This window comes from Schistocerca piceifrons, chromosome 7, assembly GCF_021461385.2.
Source record: "Schistocerca piceifrons isolate TAMUIC-IGC-003096 chromosome 7, iqSchPice1.1, whole genome shotgun sequence".
Taxonomy (NCBI): domain Eukaryota; kingdom Metazoa; phylum Arthropoda; class Insecta; order Orthoptera; family Acrididae; genus Schistocerca; species Schistocerca piceifrons.
In genome coordinates this window covers 154,136,449-154,155,048 of record NC_060144.1, presented here as the reverse complement: position 1 = coordinate 154,155,048, position 18,600 = coordinate 154,136,449, and the positions used below count along the sequence as shown (strand labels likewise).

At 43.0% G+C, this 18,600-nt stretch overlaps 1 protein-coding gene across 2 annotated transcripts in view; it reads right to left on the bottom strand.

The window, feature by feature from the left end:
- LOC124804932 (cytochrome P450 6j1-like) overlaps positions 1–18,600 on the bottom strand; it is a 176,169-nt gene that overhangs the window by 97,560 nt on the left and 60,009 nt on the right. For both annotated transcript variants that reach the window (XM_047265309.1, XM_047265310.1), the window contains exons 3-4: positions 9,826–10,014; positions 3,954–4,084 (exon numbers count right to left, since the gene is read on the bottom strand). In XM_047265309.1, the coding sequence (XP_047121265.1) occupies positions 3,954–4,084; positions 9,826–10,014 (320 nt within the window). The remainder of the gene's footprint in view (positions 1–3,953; positions 4,085–9,825; positions 10,015–18,600) is intronic.

The following is an 18,600-nucleotide window of genomic DNA, read 5'->3' as shown; positions in this document are numbered from 1 at the left end:
CGATATTGTTTGTTGGGAGCGGTCTGAAGTGTTTAGCGTGACGTGTGCAATAGCAAAACACAAAAGTTTCGTTTGTAATCAACGATTTCATTTGATGAGGTCCACAGATGAACTTATGAAAGCCAAATTGCATCAATTTCACGCTATCTTTGTGCTGATATTAGAACTATTTATTTATTTTTGTATTAATTATGTCAAATGCAGTTGCACGAAAATGGAATTTCAAGAACATACCATCTAGGCAGTTAAAATCGTCTCACAGGAGCTCATCAATCAAGTTCATGATAATAGAAGGTAACAAATCCTAATACACATATGATAGCTGACATTAAAGACATTTCAAAAGAGCAGGTACAGAAAACACTTTTACGAAAAACTGGGTGTTGCAGCGCTGTTATCCACTTTCATAACAATAAATTATACTGTCTCCGGGCATATGGCTGAACTGTGTTCAACAAAACTGCTCTATGTGGGGTGGTATGTAAGGCTGCACAAACAAAATGTCATATCACTGTAGCTGGAAATTCCTTCCACATTCTGCAGTCAGTTGTCTTATAACAGGAATATAATTGAATTACGGATGATTTTAATTACTGAAACATTAGCAGGTTTAAAAAACATAATAAATCGTGCAAAACGTACTTTATACAACCAGTGTGCAGCCAACTGCAGGTGGTGGCTCACGTTGGTGCCAATGACGTGTGTAGCTTTGGATGGGAGCAGATTCTCTCTGGTTTCGGACGGCTAACGGAAATAGTAAAGATTGCCAGTCTTGCTTGTGAAATTAAGGCGGAGCTACCAACTGCAGCATCGACGATAGAAGCGACTGTGGTGCTTTGGTGCAGTGCCGAGTGGAGGGTCCGAATCAGAGACTCAGGCGGTTCTGTGACCGTGTGGGCTACAGATTCATTGACTTGCGCCATCGGGTGGTGTGTTTCCGAGCTCCGCTTTATAGGTCAGGAGTCCACTACACAAAGAAAGCGGCTACTCGGGTAGCAGGGACTGTGTGGAACGGACTGGGCGATTTTTTAGGTTGGAGGGTCTCAGAAAACCACAGAAAGAGCGTCCGTATAAAAGGGGGCAGGCAAAACAGAGCAAGGTAGTTGTAGAAATGATCGATATAATAGTTGTAAATTGTCGTAGCTGTGTTGGGGAATAACCAGAACTCTAAGCCCTAATAGAAAGCGCTGGAGCTCGAATAGTTATAGGTACGGAAAGTTGGCTAAAGCCGGAAATAAGTTCAGCCGAAATTTATTCGAACGATCAAACAGTGTTCAGAAAGGATAGATTAAATACAGTTGGTGGAAGAATTCCAATCAAGAACAACTGCCAAGATGAGAAACATAGAAGTAGATATCCTCGGTGTAACAAAGCAGCTTAAACCACTTAATAAAGGCAAGGCCTCCGGTCCAGATTGTATATCAGTCAGATTCCTTTCAGATTATGCTGACACAATAGCTAAATATTTAGCAATTACATATAACCGCTCGCTCACATAAAGATCCGCAACTAAAGACTGGAAAATTGCTCAGGTCACACCGATGCCCAAAAAGAGGAATAGGAGTAATCCGCTAAATTACAGGCCAATCATCACTAACGTAGATTTGCAGTAGGATTTTGGAACATCATGAATTACCTCGAAGAAAACGATTTATTGACACATAGTCACCACGGATTCAGAAAATCTCGTTCTTGTGAAACACAACTAGGTGTTTATACTCATAAAATGGCTCTGAGCACTATGCGACTTAACTTCTGAGGTCATCAGTCGCCTAGAACTTACAACTAATTAAACCTAACTAATCTAAGGACATCAAACACATCCATGCCCGATGCAGGATTCGAACCTGCGACCGTAGCGATACTCATGAAGTAATGTGTGCTATCGACAGGGGATATCAAATTTATTCCATATTTTTAGATTTACAGATGGCTTTCGACACCGTTTCTCACAAGCGTCTTCTAACTAAACTGCGTGCCTGTGGATGTGCGACTGGACTCGTCATTTCCTATCGAAAAGGTCACAGTTCGTAGCAATAGACGGAAAGTCGTCTAGTAAAACAGAATTAATATCCGGAGTTCCCCAAGGAAGTGTTATAGGCCCTCTATTGTTACTGATCTATATAAACTACATACGAGACATACGAGTCTTAGATTGTTTATCTGATGCTGTCATTTACCGTCTTGTAAAGTCATCATATGACCACAACGAATTGCAGAATGATTTAGATACGACATCTGTATGGTGCGAAAAGTGGCAATTGACCCTGATTAAATAAAAGTGTGAAGTTATTCACATGAGTAGTAAATAAAATCCGTTAAATTTCGATTACGCTATAAGCCACTTAAATGTGAAGGCTGTAAATTCAGCTAAATACTTAGGGATGAATAGTGTTGTGGGTAGAGCAAACCAAAGACTGCGGTTCATTGGCAGAACACTTACAAGATGCAACAGATCTTGTAAAGTGACTGCTTACAATACGCTTGTCCGGCCTATTGTGGCTCACTGTTGTGCGATGAGGGATCCGCATCAGGTGGTACTGACGGATGACATCGAAAAAGTTCAATGATGGGCAGCACGTTTTGTATTATCGCGAAATAATAGTTGAGATAGTTCCACAGACTTGATATGTGAATTGAAGTGGCAATCATTAAAACAAAGGCGTTTTTCGTTGCGACGGGATCTTCTCATGTAATTTGTATCACCAGTTTTATCCTCCGATTGCGATAACATTCTGTTAGCACCCACCTACATAGTGAGTAATGATAATCATGATAAAATAAGAGAAATCAGAGCTCGCACAGAAAAATTTAAGTGTTCGCTTTTACCGCGCGTCGTTCGAGAGTGGATCGCTAGAGAGACATCTTGAAGTAGGTTCACTGAGCCCTCTGCCAGGCACTTAATTGTGAATAGCAGAGTAATCACGTAGATGAAGATGTGTATAGATTTTGTGTTAGCAGCCTAGTATATTCTGCATTGCTATTATCTACAGCTTCCTTCTTTGATTTTTACACTGACGGAAAAAAAATTTCAACATCAAAAAGTAATTAATGTACAGTAATGACATACCGCGAATACATTTGTCTAGGTAACATATTTAAGTGATCAACATTGCAGTATCACAGACTAATGTAAGCGCGAGATAAACCATTGCAGATGGCCATGGTTGTGATGGAATGGTTCGAGGAACACAGTGGCGAGTTCCAATTGATGTGCTAGCCAGATCTGAACTCTATCGCACACATCTGGGACGTAATTGAATGTGGCGACAGAGCTCAACGTCCCCCTCACCGGAATTTATGGGAATTAGGTGACTTGTGTGTGTGTGTGTGTGTGTGTGTGTGTGTGTGTGTTGTGCCAACTTCCTCCAGCGACCTACCAAGGCCTCATTGCTTCCATCCCACGACGCGGTAGGCGGTCATAATATTCTGGCTAATCAGTGCAATGTGCACGACAGGAAGTCAATGTCTTGTTAAATGATCATTCTGTTACTGAGGAGACTGCACACTCCTGGGCACTAAAAGCGAAAACGGCTAACACATCTTGGAAGTATTCCACTCGCGAAGGAATTCATTCATGAACCATATTAAGATATGCAGGCCCACAGTTCCCTCTGCTGCGGCGAATTTATGAAAGCCTGAGTTGTGTGACTTTTTCGTATACAATTTTCGAGTCAAATCTCGTTGCTACTTTTTTCTCTTGAACATCAGATATTTAATTTTGAATATCTTCATAGTTTTAGGGTTCATTTTTTACTAACTATGAGGGTAGTTTACGCTTCTTTCCAAACACACACACCTTTCAATCTGACATCAACAGAGTTTGGCGCAGCTAGGCTATTTCCTGAAAGCTCCAGCCATATGTGAGATGTGAATCGTGATGCGAATTTGAAAATAGGGCGTCATTACACAGAAAATGAAAGACTGAACACTGTAGCAGTTACTGAAGCTACCTCCGCTAGCCTTGGAGTGGTCCTTGAGCACCCGCACCAGGTCGTCACACACCTCCTTCATCAGCAGGAACATCGGCTTCAGGCGGCTCGCCGTGAAGGACGGACTCAGCTGCGAGCGTAGCTTCCTCCACCTGTAAACAGCCGCGCCTCTTAATACAGTGCTGGCAAGTCATCGCTTCGTAACATAATGCTGTAAAGACAAACTTTGTACAGCATCAGAAGTCCGAAGGCATCAGCTGTACACTTAGACGTACAGGGGGGTTCGACAAAAATATAGAAACACCAAGAACACAACACGTTATCGTTCCCAATATGTCGCTGGGAAAATGTTGGCATTTAAAACAGATTCCAGTCGCCTCGGAATACATAAATACAGGTTCTGTTTGGTTTTCGAGGGAATCTTATACCATTCTTCCTGCAAAACAGTGGCAAGTTCATGTCAAGGCGAAGGGGGTGAATAGCTATCACGGAGCCGTCTCTCCATGGCAGGCCACAATGGCTCCATGATACTGAGATCTGGTGACTGCTGTAGCCAGGGGAGACGCGGAAATTAATTCTGGTGCTCACGAATCAAGTCCTGGACAATGCGACCTGTGTGAACAGGCGTCCAGTAGTTTTGGAACATAGCCTCACCAATGGAGAATAAACACTGTACCATGTGAAAATCAGTCGAAATGGTCACATAGTCCTTTGAAGTAATACGGACTTGCAGAGTAACCTTGGGTCTCATCGAATACCACGATATGTCTGCCCAATCATTACCTAACTCCCTCCATGTTCTACATCTGCATCTACATTTATACTCCGCAAGCCACCCAGGGTTGTGTGGCGGAGGACACGTTACGTGCCACTGTCATTACCTCCCTTTCCCGTTCCAGTCGCGTATGGTTCGCGGGAAGAACGACTGCCGGAAAGCCTCCGTGCGCGCTCGAACCTCTAATTTTACACTCGTGATCTCCTCGGGAGGTATAAGTAGGGGGAAGCAATATATTCGATACCTCATCCAGGAAGGCACCCTTTCGAAACCTGGACTGCAAGCTACACCGCGATGCAGAGCGCCTCTCCTGCAGAGTCCTCCACTTGAGTTTGCTAAACATCTCCGTAACGGTATCACGCTTACCAAATAATCCTGTGACGAAACACGCCGCTCTTCTTTGGATCTTCCCTATCTCCTCTGTCTACCCGACCTGGTACGGATCCCACACTGATGAGCAATACTCAAGTATAGGTCGAACGAGTGTTTTGTAAGCCACCTTCTTTGTTGATGAACTACATTTTCTAAGGACTCTCCCAATGAATCTCAACCTGGCACCCGCCTTACCAACAATTAATTTTATGTGATCATTCCACTTCAAATCGTTCCCTAAGCATACTCCCAGATATTTTACAGAAGTAACTGCTACCAGTGTTTGTTCCGCTATCATATAATCATACAATAAAGGACCCTTCTTTCTATGTATTCGCAATACATTACATTTGTCTATGTTAATGGTCAGTTGCCACTCCCTGCACCAAGTGCCTATCCGCTGCAGATCTTCCTGCATTTCGCTGCAATTTTCTAATGCTGCAACTTCTCTGTATACTACAGCATCATCCGCGAAAAGGCGCTTGGAACTTCTTGCACTATCTACTAGGTCATTTATATATATTGTGAAAAGCAATGGTCCCGTAACACTCCCCTGTGGCACGCCAGAGGTTACTTTAACGTCTGTAGACGTCTCTCCATTGAGAACAACATGCTGTGTTCTGTTTGCTAAAAACTCTTCAATCCAGCCACACACCTGGTCTGATATTCCGTAGGCTCCTATTTTATCAGGCGACAGTGCGGAACTGTATCGAACGCCTTCCGGAAGTCAAGGAAAATGGCATCTACCTGGGAGCCTGTATCTAATATTTTCTGGGTCTCATGAACAAATAAAGCGATTTGGGTCTCACACGATCGCTGTTTTCGGAATCCATGTTGATTCCTACAGAGTACATCCTGGGTTTCCAGAAATGATATGATACGCGAGCAAAAAACATGTTCTAAAATTCTACAAGGGATCCGTGTCAGAGATATAGGCCTATACTTTTGTGCATCTTCTCGATGGCCCTTCCTGAAAACTGGAAGTACCTGTGCTCTTTTCCAATCATTTGGAACCTTCCGTTGTTCCAGAAACTTACGGTACACGGCTGATAGAAGGGGGGCAAGTTCTTTCGCGCACTCTGTGTAGAATCGAATTGGTTTCGCGTCAGGTCCAGTGGACTTTCCTCTGTTTTGCTCCTAGCATGTAAATTCGGCCAAAAACCTGAACAGTGTAAAATAAGACTCATTTGACCTAATGACTTTCATCCATTGCTTCACAGCCCAGGTTTTATGGCTTCGGCACCATGTTTTCCTGTTGCAGGCATTTGCATCACTTATGAATAGTTTTGGAATTTCACCTCACTCTGCAATTCCCTGCATATAAACCTCCATCCGCGTTGTTTTAATGCTGACAGGATTCACGAGGGGACATTGAGTTCCGTAGTGACTGCTGTAGCTGTCTTGGTCTTATTTTTTCGTCATGATCATCAGCGGGCGTCTGTCTCACGCACTTTAGTCCGCGTTGTTACTTAGAGGATGATGTCTCTTTCGCTTTCGCTGTAGGCGGTATAAATCTTCGAATCAGTGCCTCTCGAAACACCAAATACTGCAATTACCGCGGTTACTGATCCATCCACCATTCGAGCACTAACAATTTGCTCACGTTCGAATTCTTACATTTACAACCCAATAAAGGATTCTGCGGTAGTATCGACAATTCAAGAATAAAGGTTGCCTCTGTAACAGCAGAAACTCCGGACACCAGGTGCTGCAGTTGAAATTTGGAAATTTGTGGTAAAGTCTTACGGGGCCAAACTGCTGAGGTCATCGGTCCCTAAGCTTACACACTATTAAATCTAAACTTACGCTAAGGACAACACACACACCCGTGCCTGAGGGAGGACTCGAACCTCCGACGGGGGGAGCCGCGCGGACCGTGACAAGGCGCCCCTGACCGCTCGGCTACCTCGCGGGGCTGTTGCAGTTCAAACAGTGGAAAGTGTACAAGAGGCGTTTCTACGCAGTCAAAAAACCTACTGCTCCTGCAAATCGCGAACTGGGCATTCCGCAACCGACTCTGGTGGAGATTCTGCATAAGCAGTTGAACAGTTGAATCAGAAACCGTATCGCATATGGCAAAGCGACTGCACCGCATTTTGAACTTCTACAGGGAGCAATAGAAGATGACGTCCCCCCCAATACGGGTTCAGTGCTGAGACGAAATTCCACGTAAACGGTCAAGTGAATCGTCGCAACGTCCGCGTATGGGGTGAGGCACATCACAGTATTACAATGAAAACTGAATGTGATTTTCAAAAGATAAATGTCTTCTATGCTGTTTCACGTAGCACAGTGTGGTGGCCTACTTTTTTCCTGGGGAAAACTGTACCAGGTATAATGTATCTACAAATGTTGCAAAGGGGGTGGCTTCCTAAACTAACAGCGGATATCCCAAACGTCTTATTACAACAAGACTGAACTCCGTCTCATTGCTGTAGACTAGCGCGTCGCCATCTGTACAAGGAACTTCCAAAGTGGGGGATTGGTCACTGTGCTGAGGGTGAATTGTAAGTCATCAGGAGGCCCCCAAGGCCTCCTGATCTTGCAATTTGTCATTTTTTTTCTTTGGCGATATGTGAAACAATGTTTACGTACCACCTTTGCCGACAACATTGACTGAATTCCATAATCGCATCATTACTGTGCTGGTGAATATTTGATAGGGACATGTTCGAACGTGTATGGGTCGAACTTTTTTTCCGCACAGATGTTGGTCGTGTAATACAAGGGGAGCTTGTTGCGGGATGTCTTGCACATCATTATCAATGACACCGGTTGTCAACAAGGCACTGTGCAACAACGCGTCATTCATTACTTTTATGTAACAGTTTGTAAAATACATTCATCCAAACCCTATGAACCATTATTTTGTAATCAGCCTGTATTTATCATAATGAAATTGTCATTTCATAATTAAGTATGATGTAAAAGAACAGTGTATGTGTAAAATCCAGGTCTGAATTAAGAGAGAGTTTGATGGCCCGAATATAGACCGAGGTGACAAAAGTGATGGGATACCGATATGAACGTATGCAGATGGTTGTAGTATAGTAATACACAAGATATAAAAGGGCAGTGCATTGGCGGAGTCGTCATTTGTACTCACGTGGTTCATGTGAAAAGGTTTACGACGTGATTATGGCAGCACGATGGGAATTAACAGACAATGAACGCAGAATGATAGTTGGAGTAAGACGCATTAGACACACCACTTCGGAAATCGTTAAGCATTTCAGTATTCCGAAATCCACAGTATAAAGATTCTGTCGAGAATACCATATTTCAGGCGTTACCACGCGCCATGGACAAAGCAGTGTCAGACACCCTGCACCTAACGACCGAGAGCAGCGGCGTTTGCGTAGAGCTGTCAGTGCTAACAGACAAGCAACACTGCGTGGAATAACCGCAGAAATCAATGTTTGACGTACGACGAATGTATCCGTTACGACAATGTGGCGAAATTTTATATTAATGGGCTGTGACAGCAGACGACTGACGAGAGTGCCTTTGCTAACAGCACGACATCGCCTGCAGCGCCTCTCCTGGGCTCGCGGCCTTATCGATTGGACAGTAGATGACTGGACAACCATGGCCTGGTCAGATGACGCCCTGTTAAAGTTGGTAAGAGTTGATTGTAGAGTTCGAATGTGGAGCAGACCCTACGATGCCATGGACATCGGTTGTCAACAAGGCACTGTTTTTGCAAGCTGGCGGTTCAAATGGTTCAAATGGCTCTGAGCACTATGGGACTCAACATCTTAGATCATAAGTCCCCTAGAACTTAGAACTACTTAAACCTAACTAACCTAAGGACATCACACACATCCATGCCCGAGGCAGGATTCGAATCTGCGACCGTAGCAGTCCCGCGGTTCCGGACTGCAGCGCCAGAACCGCTAGACCACCTCGGCCGGCAGCTGGCGGTGACTCCATAACGGTGTGAGCTGTGTTTACATGAAACGGACTCCCTCCTCTGGTCCAACTGAACCGATCATTGACTGGAAATGGTCATGTTCGGGCACCTGGAGGCCATTTGCTGCCATACAGCAATAGAATTTTTATGGATAACAATGCGCCATGTCACCTGGCCACAATTATTCACGTCCTGTTTCAAGAACATTCTGGACAATCCGAGAGACTGCTTTGGCCACACAGGTTGTCCAACATGAATCCCATCGAACATCTATGGGACATAATCGAGAGGCCAGTTCGTGCACAAAATTCTGCACCGGCAACACTTTCGCTATTATGGACAGGCTATATAGGCAGCATGGCTCAGTATTTCTGCTAGGGACTTCTAACAACTTGTTGAGTACGTGCCCCGTCGTGTAGCTGTACTACGCTGACCAGGAGGAGGTTCGACACGATATTAGGAGGTATCCCACGACTTAAGTGAGGCGCGCGGGATTAGCCGAGCGGTTTAAGGCGCTGCACTCATGGACTGTACGGCTGGTAACGGCGGAGGTTCGAGTCCTCCCTCGGGCATGGGTGTGTGTGTTTGTCCTTTTGATAATTTAGGTTAAGTAGTGTGTAAACTTAGGGACTGATGACCTCAGCAGTTAAGTCCCATAAGATTTCACACACACTGGGACATTTGGACCTTTGGACACCTCAGTGTGTGATTAGATTAAAGAAAAGAATTAAAAGCGCAATGAAATACATAGTTATCCATGTTTCCCTTTAACTTGAAGCATTCTGATTTACAAGACATCCAGCCAAACGCATTATTTTGTAGGCGACACTTACTTTTCACCTTTAAGAAAGAATGGATTCCTCGCGAACAACGGATCGAGGTTCTCGTCGACGTGGAAGCTGTTGTCATGGAACGACGTGAAGTCCCTGACGAGCATCGTCCTCGCCAGATCGGCGTCCCTCACGAGCAGCAGCGGCTCCCGGAAGCGGTAGAAGCCACAGAACGGCTCGCCTTCCATCTGGCTGTACCAAACAAAAGGCTTCTCACTTCATTTAACTAGTGTCCTACTTGCTGTACGGTCGTTTAGCTCTGTATCAAGACAGTAAATTCAGATGGGCACAAGAGCACTGAAGAAGAAAGGGAGGAAGAGAGCTAGGGTACCGCCGTGCTCTTTCAAGGGATTTACCTTAATCCTTCCACTACCATTGACTCAGATGTGTCCCACGATAAGTTATGAAAGAATCAGTGTCAATTTTTCGCATGTTAGTGCTATGTATCAGTCTTCCACTGGAAAATGGAAGCCTGCTAATGGTTTGCAGGATTATTATAATTACAGTTTGCACCTATAGGTTGCTCCGTCACTGCTCGCTAGATTTCTCGCCGTAAAAGATGGCATTTATTGACTGTATTATCCGACTTACAGAGTAAATGATAGCACTGGAAGTAAAGGTGCAGCTGTCAAAACAAGAAGAGCTCCTGGGTGCTCAAGTGGTGTGTACAAATCTATGGCGACTATTGAGGACCAGCACAACTGCTGGTGAAACAAGAAGTCGTGTAGGATGTGCTAAGAGGAAGAAGGAACCAGGACAAAGATTATGTAGCATATCCCATATTGTTTTGTAGAAAGTTGTTTCACACATTACTGCAAATACAAGGATTGATGTGGCAACGGCCTTGCCGCAGTGGATACACCGGTTCCCGTGAGACCATCGAAGTTAAGCGCTGCTGGGAGTGGCTGGCACTTGGATGGGTAACCATCCAGCCGCCATGCGCTGTTACCATTTTTCGGGGTGCACTTAATCTCGTGATGCCAAGTGAGGAGCTACTCTACCGAATAGTAGCGGCCTTCGGTCAAGAATACCATCATAACGACCAGAAGAGCGGTGTGCTGACCCCACGCCCCTCCAATCCGCATCCTCCTCTGAGGATGACCCAGCGGTCGGATGGTCCTGGTAGGCCATTCGTGGCCTGAAGATGGAGTGCTTTTTTTACAAGGATTGATGTGATTGTCACATGAGCCACTCGAACTGGCATGTAATGATTAAGCGCTTGTTATTTCGAATAATCTATCGAAATGTAAAATACTTGTACTCATCAATTTGACAGGGCACAACTCAGTTTCGAAACCCTGTAATTATTTCCCACTGCGATATATAAGTTTGATATTTGGCTCAAATATGCCTACAACCTTAGTCTGTAATGGTACAAAAGAGTGTGAGCCCTGCGATATCAAGCGCAGGCTTGGCGGCGCTTCAAACTGTGAGAAACACGCGGAAAAGAGACAAGAGCTCAAAAGTTCACGTAAGGTGTGAGACAGGTTAAGGGCGTCACACTGGCACCAAATTTTACTACGATTCTGCCAAACGCCACCGTGAACGTAGCAAGCGATGGTAAGGTCGTCGCTACCGCTCTTACCCACATTTTACCCCTTCTTATGACGCGTCCGCGACGGAGGTTAGCACCACGACACTCCCCATTAGAATCAAGTGTTTTCTTACGTGTGGCAGAGGAAAATATTTCAGTCGTAGCACTACTCAGAACCGACACGAAAATTTGTCAGGAGCAGCATAAAGGACGTCAATGACAGGTTGATCTGAACACATTTTTCAGTTGAAAACGACAGTTCTTAGTGCAATGAGTACCAGGACAACATTCGTGATAATCCTTGACGCTGCTGACACTCCACGGTCTCTTCAGCCCTTCTGTAGAGACATCGTGAGGTATCAACCCCACTGAATGTAATCACACCCATTTGGAGTTGCAATGCGGCCGTAATTTTTACGTTTGTATACAGAATGGGAACCAAGCACAAGGGGCTCTTCAAAGCCATTCGATGAAATTTGAAGGTGGCATGATCCTAGAGGGGTGCGACATTGACACATGCATGAATGAATTGCCAAAGGGTCCTTCTAGGACCCTCCCAGTTCGTCAATACTGTTAGTGCGGCGGTTGTTGAACACTTTAAAAATGTACTTACACAGAAAAAACACGTGAGTCATTCTTTACGCCTGCTAGTATACATGCCGAACTGGGGATGCCTAGTGGTTGCCTATCTACAGGCGCCAAGTCTCTCGCCGCAGAAGAAGTAATGGGGAGGGCAGAATACCAAAGAGGAGTGAAGTGGTTTGACAAGGTATGCTCACTGGTAATACAATCTAAAAATGAAGCGAGGCAAAGAATACTGCAAAGGAAAGCAAGACACGTAGTGGAAGATGATAGAGAGAAGAGAAAGAGGATAGGTAACTTATGTAGTGAGAAAGGAGAAAGATAGAGCACTTGGACGAAATGAGGAATAATAATGAAATACGAAAGTTCTTTAAAAGATTTACAGAAATGAAAGGATTCCAGCCGAGAGCAAGGACAAAAATGGAAATCTAATTGAATATAAAAGCGAAGCTTTGGAGAAATGGCAGGAGTATTTTGCTGAATTACTTGAAAGAAAGGGGGGAGAGAACAGAGAGGAAACCTTGAATGAGGCTGAGGAGGGACGGAACTTGTAATTAGAAATAGAAGCGGAAGGAAATCGAACCACCAGACGTAGAGGAAGTGAAGAATGCAATAAAAAACTTAAAGAATAATAAAGCAGTGAGAAAGACTACACAGAGGTCGAATCATTAAAGTTTGGGGGAAATAAGATGGAGATGGCTGTTAATGAATTAATAAAGGAAATATGGATAAAGGAAGAAATGCCTAAGGATTGAAAATGGCAATAATCTGCCTATCTCATAAGAAAGGCAATAAGGCAGAGTGCAGTAATTATCACGGGATTACTCGCTTAGATACAACCTATCAGGTGTCCAGTAACATCTTAGTCTCTCGGCTAGATCACCTGGGCGAAATGATACTGGGGGATTATCGGGCTGGTTTCAGTAGAAATAGATCCTCAATATACCAGACTTTTTTTTACTGAGACAAGAGCCAGAGAAATTTTATGAATATGACAAGCAACTGCATCAGTTGTACATAAACTTTAAAGAAGCATGCGACAGCCTTCAGAGGGACAAGATTCTCTAAAGTATGAAGGATTTTAGAATCCCACTAAAATTAGTGAGGCTGACCAAAACGGCCTTGAAAGCAACAGTTTGCAAGGCCAAAACAGAGCAAGAGTTGTCGGGGGAGGTCCATGGGCGGGGCGGCTGCGGAACGGAGATGCGATCTCTGCGCTACTCTTTAACTTAGCAGTAGAGAACATAATTCGGAAAATGTCGACAAACACTATTTAGCCGGCAGGTCCAGGAGGTGACATACGCTGAAGACAAAGCATTAATTGCTAGGAATCTCAAACCCTTGAAGGATAATTACACTGCACTGGAAGGAGCAGCGCTGATGTCAGGATTGGGAGTTTAATACAGAGAAAACAAAATATGTGGTGATGGGAGATCCTGACTCCAATAAAAATAAATGGGAAATGGTACCAAAGAGTGGAAAATTGAAGTCCCTATGCTCGATAATAACATAAGATAACAGGACGGTAGCGGAAATTCAAGAAAGGATAACAAGTGGCAAGACCATAAATCTTAGCAGGAATACAAAAATCCAAATACATTTTACTGTATTAAGTCCTATGTTAATGTATGGTTCGGAAAGCTAGATGGGGATCACAAAGGCGGAAGGCTGGTTGTTGAGATGGGAAAAGAAGATTTTGAGGAAGATATTTGGGACAGTAAGAGAAGAAGGAAACTGGAGAATAAGGACAAATGCAAAACTACAAGCACTTTTGGGCAGATAAATATGGTAGTGAAAATCAAGCAAGGAAGGGTACTGCGGGTTGGCCATGCTCAGAGAATTCCAGAAACGCTAAGTGTTAAGAAAGTGTTTATAGGAAAGCCTGAAGGGAGAAAGAGAAGAGGGAGATTCAGGAAAAAGGGGGCTTGATGATATGGAGAAGGATCACAAAGCAATGGGAATCAGGAATTTGAGAAGGAAAGCTGTGGACAGAGAAGAATGGAGGAAAGTGACAAAGGAGGCCAATGTTCTACAAGGACTATAGCACCGGCTAATAAGTAAGTAAATAAGTACGATACTCTCCAATAATAGGATAGTGCGCGTGCGTGCGTGTGTGTGTGTGTGTGTGTGTGTGTGTGTGTGTGTGTGTATTTGTGTTTCTCAGGCTACTGCGAAGAGAAAACAAATGCAGCGATATGAGACAAAATATTAATTAACTGTTCTTGTGCTCCGAAAGTGAGCAACCCAGACGAATCAAACGTAATCGAAGCAGGAATATAATTCAAGCAGCATAAGTTTCAGTTCTAGTTGGTTCTGTAGTACGATCATGGGGTGGTATCCTACTAATATTTCTAGTAGTGATAGTTGTTGAATATGTAGTTGTAGTTATAGTTGATTTAACTGAGCTAACACAACGAAACGACGGAAATAGTAATAGAATTAGTAAAACCAAATTTAACGTAATTAAAACCTAAGATTTTTTTCCTGTGATAGTAAAGGGGTCCGAACTGAGAATGGGAAAAGCTGCCTTAGGAAAACCGCATGTAACTAGCGCACAGGTAGTCACTGAAACGTTAGACTGATAGTAGTAGGAATAAAAAATAAAAATATAAAACGAAATCGACTAAACATTAAATTTAAGACAAAGGCACACTCAAAATGATTGACATAATAATTACATTAATCTGAATTTCATCTGTAATGGTGCATTGTTGTTACTAAGAAACTGGAGTATAATGAATGGATAAATAAATACTGTGCTGTTTATCTAAGGCTCAAAAAAGCACTTAAATCATTATTCCTCTTACATTAAGAACATGAACTAAAATTATGGGTATGGGTGATTTCGCATCACATTCAACTTCAACGTCTTTTTGCAACTCGATCTTTCACCTCTGGGATTTTCCTCAGAAGTCTTCTGGTATCCCGAGAACATAATATATTGGCAACATACGCTCACTATCTCATTACCAGCTATCAGTGCCTAGCCATTCCGATCGCGCATCAATGAGAGTCAGTAATCTTACACAAGTGCTCTACTTTGAAAAAACCACGATCAAACTTTTAAGTTTACGACAACAATGGTTTTCGACACTGCTCAGCCTAAATAAATTGGAAATAGTCTTGATCGCATATCTTATTTAATATGGTGACCGGTTTCGATCTTTTTATCAGATCATCTTCATACCATGAATGTCTGGTGCAGGCGGTGGCGCATGGCAACTCTCTTGCTTCTGGCTGGTGGTGTACTGCAGTACAAATAACGCTCAAATAACGCTAATTCTTCCAGAGTTTGCACCATCGCGTCGGCTATCATTTTAAAATATTGTTCAAATAATTGCTTTATCCGTTCATTTGGCAGTCCTCAAAATTTAAACAACTATTAAATATTTCTGCCAGAATTTCTAAAGCTACTACGTCTCCCAAGCCTGCAGTTCCCCATTTTTCATTTGTCGGGTGTACTAGTATTTGTTGTTAAGGTTTTGTTGAGTTAGCGGGATGTTTACATAATTGGATATGAATTCTGCACTGTTTTCCGTTAGCAAAGTTTCGTAGTAAAAAAATGGTTCAGATGGCCCTGAGCATTGTGGGACTTAACTACTGAGGTCGTCAGTTCCCTAGAACTTAGAACTAATTAAACCTAACTAACCTAATGACATCACACACATCCTTGCCCGAGGCAGGATTCGAACCTGCGACCGTAGCGGTCGCGCGGTTCCAAACTGTAGCACCTAGAACCGCTCGGCCACTTTGTCCGGCGTTTCGTAATAGGTTTTCTACTCCTCCATAGATATAAGACTCTTCCCTGCGATGTATTTATGTTGTGTTCGCATTTCTTTCATTATCTTCCATGTTTATAGGGTGATATCTTGTCGTCTCTCTTTCCAGTACTTATTTTTAAACTCCGTTACTTTTTTCTGTATCCTTCTCCTTTTGTCATAATACTTTAATCTATCTTGAGTGTAGCTGTGTAGTTTACTGTTTCTCAAAAACAGTTTTCTTCTCCAGAAAGAATTTTCACTACGTAGCTATGTAGTGTGTGCGCTGATAAGAAACTTCCTGGTAGATTAAAACTGTGTTTCCCAACAAAGACTCGAGATCTTTCCTTTGATGGGCAAGTGCTCTACCAACTGAGCTACTCAAGCACGACTTAAAACATGTCCTCACAGCTATACTTTCAACAGTAACTCATCTATCTCCCAACTCCACAGATATTCTCCTATGAAACTTGCAAGACTAACGCTCCCGGAAGAAAAAATATTGCGAAGACATGGCTCAGGTGGACTGACTCTGGTGGACTGTTTCCGGGCTGAATTTTCAGTTTCATATGAGCACACGCTGCACTGCGGAGTAAAAATTCTTTCTTGAAACAATTTCACAGGCTGTGGCTAAGTCATATCTCTGTAATATCGTTTCTTCCAGGAGTGCTGGTCTTGCAAGTTTCGCAGCAGAATTTCTGTGAAGTATGGAAGGTAGGAGATGATCGTTTCTTCCAGGAGTGCTGGTCTTGCAAGTTTCGCAGCAGAATTTCTGTGAAGTATGGAAGGTAGGAGATGAGGTACTGGCTGAAGTAAAGCTGTGTGGACGGATTGTGAGTCGTGTTTGGGTACCTCAGATAGTAGAGCACTTGCCCACATAAGGCAAAGGTCCCTTCTTCGAGTGGCGGTCCGGTACACAGTTTTAATCTTCCAGTAAGTTTTAGCTTTCTTCTTATCTTTTACCTCTCTTCACTCCACCACTGTGTTACTTTCGCATACCTTTGATAGACAAATTTTACTCAAGCGTTTCATTTGCAGCTTTGTGTATACATGTTTTAAGATTATTGGACATTACATTTTGTGAAACTTCTCTCATCCTGTCCAGTTTCGTAACTAGCATCATCTGGTACAAGAATATAGCTGCGTAATTTCTCAAACTCTCATAATGTACTTGATATTATTTAATGGAGTTCCATTTTCGTCACCTGGTCTGTTGTGATGCGGGTCTGTTTTTGTAGGGAAAATAAGTTTTCGCTATGGCTAAGAAAGGTCTGACCCACATTCTGGGCCACATATGATCATGATGTCGGAGATTTTCGGTTCAGTTTTCGGTATGACAATATAATCAGTGATCGATTTTAGGCTACGTGTGGATTGCGTCGATGTACATTTGTGAATATCTTTATTTGAAAACCATCCATTAGATTTTTTGTTTCCATTGTTCACATAAATGAATTAGCCTTTCATCATTGTTATTCACAATAGATTCTCCGCAACGTCCTACCACTTGATCATTAAATTTGGAACCTATCTGCACTTAGGTTAACAACGAGAAACAACGCCTTCCGATTTCCAACCTTTTCCAGAGCTGTCGTCAGATCAAAAAAGACATTGGCTTTCTCAGTAGTTACCGTATCGTCCACTGTGGCATACGCTGTTATGAGTACCAAACAAAGATTTTTCACATCGATGTCCATTTTCAAGAGTTTGTGATTGATTTGGTCCCAAGATTTTATAGATTTTTGTACTTAACTTCGTGGGATACCCCTCCTGGGGCTTGTTTTTCTTTCGAAACATCTGTCTCTGTGACAGATTTTATGTCCATAGCCTACAGATCAAATTCTTTAAATACTTCTCCTTCTGTTGAAATTCCTTGGAAATTCCACGTTCCTAACGGTAAAGTGTGTTTCTACGACAATTTTCGTTTACTTGTTTGACAGTCCGTTTCTGAGACTTTGTTGAGAAATTTTTCATTTAATGGCTTTTTTATGGGCGATGGGCTGTAAACCTGTCGTCTCAAACCCCAACCTGAAGAAGCAGGTGTTCTCTGTCGCGGTGTGTGACGGTTCGACTATGTCGGCTGTACGTGCGCTATTTATTTTCCTCCTGCAAAGTAGTAAGGCTAGGGCAATGTTTAAAAAATAGTGGCTGACCTATAGAATTAAAGCTGTTGTGACTAACAGTGGAAGTGCAACGATCTGTCTGTCATACTTCTTCAGACGGAAGGACTGTGTGCACAGTGTGGTGTACTGAGGTTACTGTGTTTGCTCGCGTGCAGAACGTGAATTTGTTTTATAGAAACGAGAGTGGTGTTAACTTTGTCTGGTATTATTACTCTGCGAACGTAACCAGAACTGAATGTGCTGTTGTACAGAGAGTTGCTAATTTTGCGTGGGTATCATTCGAGTTGGTTGGTACTAGTATTGCTAATAGTGAATAACTGGTGAAGAGTGTTGTTAGTAGATCTACTACTTAGTTTAAGTGTAAATGTATAAAAGTTCAGTTCAATCTGAGGGCTGCTTTTCATATTTACTGTTGGCACGCTACTTTATTTTTTGATCACTGCATTTATTGGCCAAGAAGCCGAATATTGTTGTTTCTTCCAGTTTCGTTGTCAGTGGGTCAGTGTTTATTTCAAATTGTTTTATTATTATGCTGAAGAAACTACACTGGAGCGCCAAAGAAACTGGTATAGGCATGCGTATTCAAATACAGAGATATGTAAACAGGCAGAATACGGCGCTGCAGTCGGCAATGCCTATATAAGACAACAAGTGTCTGGTGCAGTTGTTATATCGGTTATTGCTGCTACAATGGCAAATTATTGAGATTTAAGTGAGTTTGAACGTGGTGTTATAGTCGGTGCACGAGCGACGGGACACAGCATCTCCGAGGTAGTATGGA